We start from the raw sequence: 7,765 nt of genomic DNA, 5'->3' as shown, positions 1-7,765 counted from the left end.
AGAAGAAAAACTTTGTAGATATTATAGTGGAACTTTTAAAGATTATCAAAAGAACCTTAGTTCTACAGACTTAGAAATAGAAGCAATAATATTAGTCTTAAAAAATTCCAATTATTTTTAAACCAAGAACAATTTACTTTAAGAACCGACTGTGAGAATATTAAAAAATTCTTTAAAAACAAAAATTCTTCAAAACTATCCACCAAAAGATGGATAAAGTTTCAAAACTCTTTAATTGGTTTCAAACCTAAATTTGAACATATTAAAGGAAAAGATAATATATTAGCAGATTGGTTAAGTAGACAAATAGTTAATAATGTTGATAATACTAATGATTGATTTTATGATTACAACATGGCTCAAAGAAATCCTACTAAAGCTAGAACCTTTCAATATGAAATCATATGTCTGAATGAAGTGTTGAATCTAAATCTGAGGTTTAACTCTTTATTTTCTCAAAACCATTTTGAAGAACATAAGGTTATTGTAGATAACTTTTGGTCTCTAAAACCACAGAGTTTTCCAAACCAAAATTCAAAATATGCTTATGGAAAAACTGTGTCAGCTTTAGCCCAACATTTGCAAAATCTTCAAAACCAACTGATTGCTTTAGAAACCCAAAAATTTCAAAACCTCCAAATCCAAGAAAATTAGGAAAAACTGATAAATGATTTGAAAACAAATACAATGTCAACTAGTCAAACCAGTTGTTCAAATAGTTAACCTAAAATGCTTAGTTTAATTATGAAATTAGCTCTTCTGTCTAAACAATATGAAAAACTTCTTGTTAAAAACCTAATCGGGGCTGATAACTATTCTTTAGTTGAAACCTTCTTTCTGCAAACCCAATATAACAAAGTGTTTAAAAATCAAGAACTTTTGTATAAACATTTTAAAACCAAAAATGTCGGGATAAAAACAGGGTATATGGCGTATCATGACCCTCAATTTTTCTTTGTGATATATTTAGCTTATGCAAATATGTGTATTGTAAATAAAGAAATCTTTGATTTAGTATCCCAGCTCATGGATCAGGGAATTTTTAAAAATGTTTTTATGAACCATATATCTCAAATCCCTGAAAATTTCCTAGAAAAATTGAAAGATATTTTAACTTATCTTTTTAAAACCAAAAAACAAATAGACATTTCTTTTGAAACCATTCCACCTTTATTTCAAACCGATGGATCGGTAGTACCAACCTATCACCATGTATATATAAAACACAATAAAGAACCACTCATCCCTCAATAAGAACCCAAATGGGAAATGACCCGTTCGAATGAATTTCCATAATTTTTTACTCACTTTAGAGCTTTTCAGATTTATGATCATAGACCAACCCGAAACAAGTTATTTCATCTCATTGGTGAAACAAAAACCATGTCTATATGGAAAAACAAACCATTAGAACACATCATTGTTCCAAAACCTTTTATTACTTCTGAATAACAGAATTTTATAACCGAACTTAGTGTAGATATACCAGAACCCTCTTCCTACCTCAGCGATGACGCATTATTTTGGGAAAACCTGGATGATGAAAGTTATCATAATATGCAAAATGCAATAGAAGGATGATGTCAGCAATGACGACAATGAAGCAGTAAATGCGCCTCCAACTACAAAAATTTAATAAAGCAGTAGAAGTTCAGAAAGAAATCCATGTACAAGCCACGTATTTGGCAAGTGATAGAAAAAAAAAGACAAGGAGAAAGTGGAAGAAGTATCAGACGGATGTTTAAAGAAAAACCAAAAGTCAAACCTCATAATGACTTTACCATCCTTGTATTTATTATTAACCAAACCTGTAAATATTTTTCCTACCATCCAACCACTTGAATTAATTTTCACCTGTCACTTGTAAATGCTTTGTCTATAAATTAGTTGTAGTAGAAGAAAAAACAGTGTCTCCGAAGGAGTGTGGAAAAAAGTGTGTGAAAAGTGAGAGCAAAGTATCAAGTGGAGCAATCACTTGTATCTTCAGTCTTGTACATTTATCAGCAATAAGAAAGTAAGAATTTTCTATTAAATTTCTGCTTTCATTTAGAATTTATTTTATTTTATGTATTTTTCTTACCCTTAGGGGGTAAAAGGGGTAAAAAGGTAAAGTAGGGAAATGAAAATTATTTGAATTATTTTCTAGTTTTCTTTACTAGTTAATATCTATAATATACATGGATCCTTTTTATATATAATGTTCCCGTCAACATAAAAAAAAAATCGGATTATTTAGAAAATTTTGGGTGTAAAATCAGGTTTTAAAACTAAAGTCTTTAGTCTTAACCCTTGACCTATGACCCATTTTTGCCGAAAAAATTGGCGTGTTAGGGAGACTCTGTCTGGTCAAAATAGGGGTATTACCTTGACACAAAGTGATGTTTTAAAATTTTGATTTTTATTACTGGATTTTTTAGATATCTTATTTCAAAAACTTAACTTTTATGCATTAAATGATTTCATACTATAATTTGAAAGCTTTATGTTAAAAATATATTAAAATAATAAGTGTTTGAAATGTTTACATTAAAATAATAAGTGTTTGAATTGTTTATATTAAAATAATAAGTATTTGGAAATGTTTATATTAAAATAATGAAGATAATAAATGCATTCACACTCTAATTGAATTTTAAACTTTCATTTTGAACAGAGATTTCAAAACCCTTACCATTACCTTGACTGTGTGTCAATAGCAAACTGTTGTTGAAACTGATGCTGATGGGAAAAGTGTTGTTGAAACTGATGCTGATGGGAAAAGTTGGTATCAATAGCAACTTGACTATGTGTCAATAGCAAACTGTTATTGAAACTGATGTTGATGGGAAAAGTGTTTGATTCTTTAAGCTTGACTTCCCCAGCCGGATCTTTTAATCAAAAACATTTATAAAACCTATGACCTTATACTGGCGTAGCAAAGCTACTGTAGTATAGCAGCTCTAGGGTCGAACTCAGGGATGGGTTTTCACTCTACCAATGATAGACTCTAAATTAGAAATTGATTCTGATGATTTCCTTTAGCACAAACTTGAAATTTAAAAGAAATTAAAATTGTTTTGAAAGTGGTGATTTAAACTAAACTCACATAGAACTAAGTAAAAAGTGGAAGAAAGAAAGTCTCTCGGAGATAAAGGTTGCTAGGTTCAAGTTCCAGATGCAAAGTGGAAAATTCCGGATTTTTCTCCTCGCATTGGGGATTTAACCTATAGTTATTTCCCGAACCGGTATAGGTTTGACAATGAAGTTTTAATCCATAAAAAGTCACTAGAGATGGTAGTCAAGGTCCATTAATGGCTTAAGACACTATGGGCTATCACCTTGAATCACTTTCCAATGGCTCGTACATGATAACTAATGGACTGATATGGATCTAGCAATAAGCATCCACAGAGACCTTAAGCTTACCATGTATTGGCCAGTCAAAGTGATTCGAAGGGATTTAAGGCAAAACCTTGGCTTTAAAAGCCATTTATGGACTCCAACTACCTGAATTTAATGCACGGAAACTTTCCACCTTTTAATCTGGACTTTTCACCTAGCTTCCTTTAATCCAAGAAACTGTTGTTTAGCCTCTCATCCTCTGGGAAAACATCCTCAGAGGGTGTTTGGCTTGCAAGAGAATAGAAAATAGAAGAGAGAAAATAAAAGCAAAAGAGATCTCTGTATTTCACTAAGTAACAAATTTACAAAAGTTGGTCTCCTGGAGAAAGCTCCCCGAAAAGATATATATTCAGTGATTACAAGAGAATTTATATAGGAAGGTAGTTTTACCCTTCCTTGGATACTTCCTAGCTAAGGAATTACATGGTTGGTTGAATACAAGGAGAAAATGGAAATTTAAACACAAAAATATCAGAAGAAAAAAAGTCGGCAAAAATATCCAATTTTCGCACGCTGAGTTCCAATTTCGCATGTTGGTTTGAGGTGTGCGAAAATTTCGCACAGTGGACTGAGGATTTCGCACCTTAAACAGTGGTGTGCGAAATTGTCCCTCAGCTTGATGCAGTTGTCTTCCGAAGTCCATATCTTCCTCATTTCAGCTCCAAATCATACGTGGTTTGAACCATTGGATTCTTGACTTTCTGAGCTTCGAAATGGTATATAGAATGTAAAGAATGGACTTTGGGAAGTGCTCCAAAAGTGCACTAAAAGACTGCAGCTGTGTCCCCTGTTTTCATCCCCTGTTTTCTTCTTCTCCATTGTTTCTCCCTTGTAAACTTTGAACGATTAAGGCAAAGGATTATGAGGCTCCATAGCTTGATTTCTTCATAAATTTAAGCTTTCAAAAGCTTTGCCCTGAACTATAAATAGCTCTCCCTCATTCTTAAATTGCTTTGGTGAGCATAAAGCTATCAAAAAGCACCAAAACTTAACACAATTGTTAGAAACGATTGCAAGGGCTCCTAACATGTTAATTGGGTTAAAAGGTAATAATTACTACTCAATGGTGTTTAAAAGAGCTAATTACAAGCTACAAAATAGCATGTTTTGAGTAGTAATCACTCCCCCCAACCGACATATTGCTAGTCCCTTAGCAATTAAGGAGAGAAAAACTAAGCAAACGTAATAATATATATAAAAGAGGTCATGCAATTCATTCCAAAAAATAATTGAGTGGCATGACTGATATCCAAACACATCTCACCTGGTGAACTAAAGATATGAAGATTCAAAATGCAATAGGAGTTATCAAAGCTTAAACTTAAACAAAAAGTACAAAGAGTGGAGATTATGCAATTAAGTATCAAAAGAATCTCTACTCTCAAGGTTTCAAATCAAACTCTTCCATAATAAGCTAAGTGTTAATGAAATTAGCTTCCGGATATAGTATATACAACTATCCTCACCCTCCAACCTAAGCTTTTCTCGGATATTGGTAACATTAACCAACTCTTAATAGGTTAAGAACGCACCTTCTTATTCGCAATTCTTTTTACTTACTAAACTTAACCAATTCACCCATGTAGCAAGCAGAGGATCGATGACTCCCAACCAATTAAGGTTTAGGGCATCGGGTTTTAAAGGCTTTCGCCACCCCTTCGGATCATACTTAGGTTTCAAGGAAAGAATAGAAGCTTATTCTCTTTTTCTTTTTCTAAGACTCATTGGTCTTTTTCTAAGACTCATTGGTCTTTATGAGGTGTCCCAACACTATTAAAAAGAGGTTAAGTAATAAACCAAGTCAAAATTTTCCTAAGCTTAGAAAGTGAGAAAGTTTTACATCTTAAATCCGGGATCTAATGTGCACAGTGTGTGTAAAGCTCGAAATGGAAGAAGAAAGTTCAAAATCAAAGAGGCTTCAATAGATTATCAACTTTGAAAGCATAAAACAAACTCTAAGACTTAAATAATTAAGTTAAAACTCGACTTATCCTATTTTATTTTTGAAGAATTATCTTTAACAACCAGAGAGAATGATTCAAAAAACTTAAAAAAAATTTAAAATTTAAGCAAAAATTAACTAAAATACCAAAATAACTTAATATTGACAACAAAACTTCCTTTCTCAATTCTCCCCCCCAACCAAGTTGAACATTGTCCCCAATGTTTCAAAAGCGATTAAAAATAAAGGGAGGAAGTGGTACCTCCTGAGTGAGACAAAGTCTGAGTATAAAAGAGGTATGGAGTACCTTAAACCACATATTCCAAAGACAAAAGAGTAATGAGAAAAGGGAATATAATCAAAAAGGATATATATATATATATATATATATATATATATATATATATATATATATATATATATATATATATATATATATATATATATAACTTGAAAAAGAAATATACAATGTATGATTTCAAGTACTATTTCCAATCCCAATTTATAACACATGCAAAAGATGGGATTTACAAGTCTAAAATAAAAAGTAAAACATAAAAAGATCAGATATGAGTGGGGTCATGTGATGGCTCTACTCTGATCTCCTCCTCTGGTATAGGCTGCTCAGCTGGCAAGCTCTCCTCATTTGGGACTAGAGGCTCGGATGGTGCAGACCTATCATGCCCAAGAGGGGTCTGCATACTCAGATGCTGCTGAATCTGATGAAGGATCGTGGTATGCTGGGCCTGAGTAGCGATGATCTGATCCTGGTGTGCCTGAATAGTGGCCATCTGGTGGATAATAGAATCCTGAGCAGTGCTCAGTGTCCGCAATGAACGCTCTAAGCCTCTGAATTCTGTAAGAGAAATGGTGACAGTGGGCTCAGATGGAGGAGGAGGTGCTGGGGTAGCTGGCGCTGTTGGTGGAGCACCCTGAGTGATAGGGGAGGTAGAATGTATAGCCTCGGGCATGTGCACTGAGGGGTGTGCTGCTGGGGTAGGAGGTGGTGTCTCTGTGAGAATCTCATCCTGCTGGGCCTGAGGTATCTGCTCAACTCGGGGTAGCTCTGGAGGTGCATGTACAGCTGGGGCTCCCTAAGGTGCAAAGTAGGCTACCAAGTGATGCCATTTGTCGAGAGAGAAGTCCTCTCGGCAATGGCGGCGCCTCTCAAGACGGGGCTCTTCAGGATAGCCCAAGTGCTCTAAAATCTGGCAGAGGAGCCTCGGAAATAGTAATGGGATGCCATCTGCCCTTTGAAGCTTCTTCCGATGGACTTTCTCTTCAAAATGAAGAAGAGAAGTCATAATCAAATGATGAGGGCCGAAGAAATAGCCCTCAGAAATCCTGAATAATGCCTCAAGTATAGCTCCTCTCCTCTGAACCTTATGCTGAAGGGGGAATAGGTTGGCACGCAGGAGCACATCAATGAGGAGCATCCCAGATGGAAGCTCTCTCCTGGTCAATACCGAGGCTGTAGAAGTCCCCCTGGACAAAATGCGGACCATGTCACTCTGAGAGAATGAGGACCACTCCCTGAAATCTGCCTGAAATACAGGCTCATAAGGTATATGGAGGGCCTCAGCAATGTGACGAGCTCCAATGGCACCCTGACGTCCGTCTATAGTAAACTGGATGAGGGTAGGATTGCGGAGACCTCGAGTAGTCATAGATTGATAAAAATCTATAACTACTCTGGGATAGTAGAATTGCCTAGGAGTGAGAAAAGACTCCATGTGATACCTCTGCAGCAGTCGGAATGAATCTCTGAGCTCTGGCTGCTGTCTGAGGGCCTCTATATCAAAATAGGTCTCAGAATGGAAGGGTCGATCTCTGCAATCCAGGTTACCCTCAATCGGCGGTCCAGCTATCATGGGACGCCTGATAATGGCCTCGGGAGGCATGTCGACTGGAATCCGAGGTTCCTCTGTAGCTGGTTGTGGCTGAGGTGCGTGGGATGGCTCTCCAGGATCCGAGAACCTTGACCTTTTCGCAGGGGGCCGAGAAACAGGGCTCGTGGCCTGTTCGACTGGTGGCACAGGGTCTGCGGGTGGCCTCCGGGTGGGGTATCGGCGCTGAGAAGGAGCTTCCCCCTTAGATGGGGGAATGGCCGGGGCCTGAACGGGAGGTGAAGGTGCGGCTCCCATGGCGGCTCGCTGTGGCCGAGGTGTCGGTGAGGATGGGGAGGCGGAAAGGCCTCCTCTGGTCTTCGTCATGGCCGAAATGAAGGGAGATGGGTGTTCGGGATTCCAGAGGTTTTTCAGCTGGTGCTTAGGAGAGTCCTTTGAGCTTCTGGACTTCAGGGGTTTATATAGGAATGAGGTTGAAGGGGTTTCTGATCTTTTAAAATTTTCCAAGGCAACCGAAAAGTCGTTTTTGGACGTTAGGCACAATTTCGGGGGTAAAATTTTAATTTAAAAGTCGGTTTTAAATTTTTCGAAGTTA

At 36.7% G+C, this 7,765-nt stretch overlaps 1 protein-coding gene across 1 annotated transcript; it reads right to left on the bottom strand.

Moving 5' to 3' along the window:
- Positions 1-819: 819 nt before the first annotated feature.
- Positions 820-7,536, bottom strand: LOC132253797 (vegetative cell wall protein gp1-like). Its single transcript, XM_059736878.1, has 4 exons — positions 7,170-7,536; positions 6,162-6,389; positions 1,534-1,622; positions 820-837 (listed from the first exon to the last, which is right to left on the bottom strand). The coding sequence occupies exons 1-4, from the start codon at positions 7,534-7,536 to the stop codon at positions 820-822; spliced, it is 702 nt and encodes a 233-aa protein (XP_059592861.1).
- Positions 7,537-7,765: the final 229 nt, after the last annotated feature.

Source organism: Vitis vinifera, chromosome 1 (genome assembly GCF_030704535.1).
Source record: "Vitis vinifera cultivar Pinot Noir 40024 chromosome 1, ASM3070453v1".
NCBI lineage: Eukaryota > Viridiplantae > Streptophyta > Magnoliopsida > Vitales > Vitaceae > Vitis > Vitis vinifera.
The sequence above is the reverse complement of the archived record's forward strand: the minus strand, read 5'-3'. Positions and strand labels throughout refer to the sequence as shown.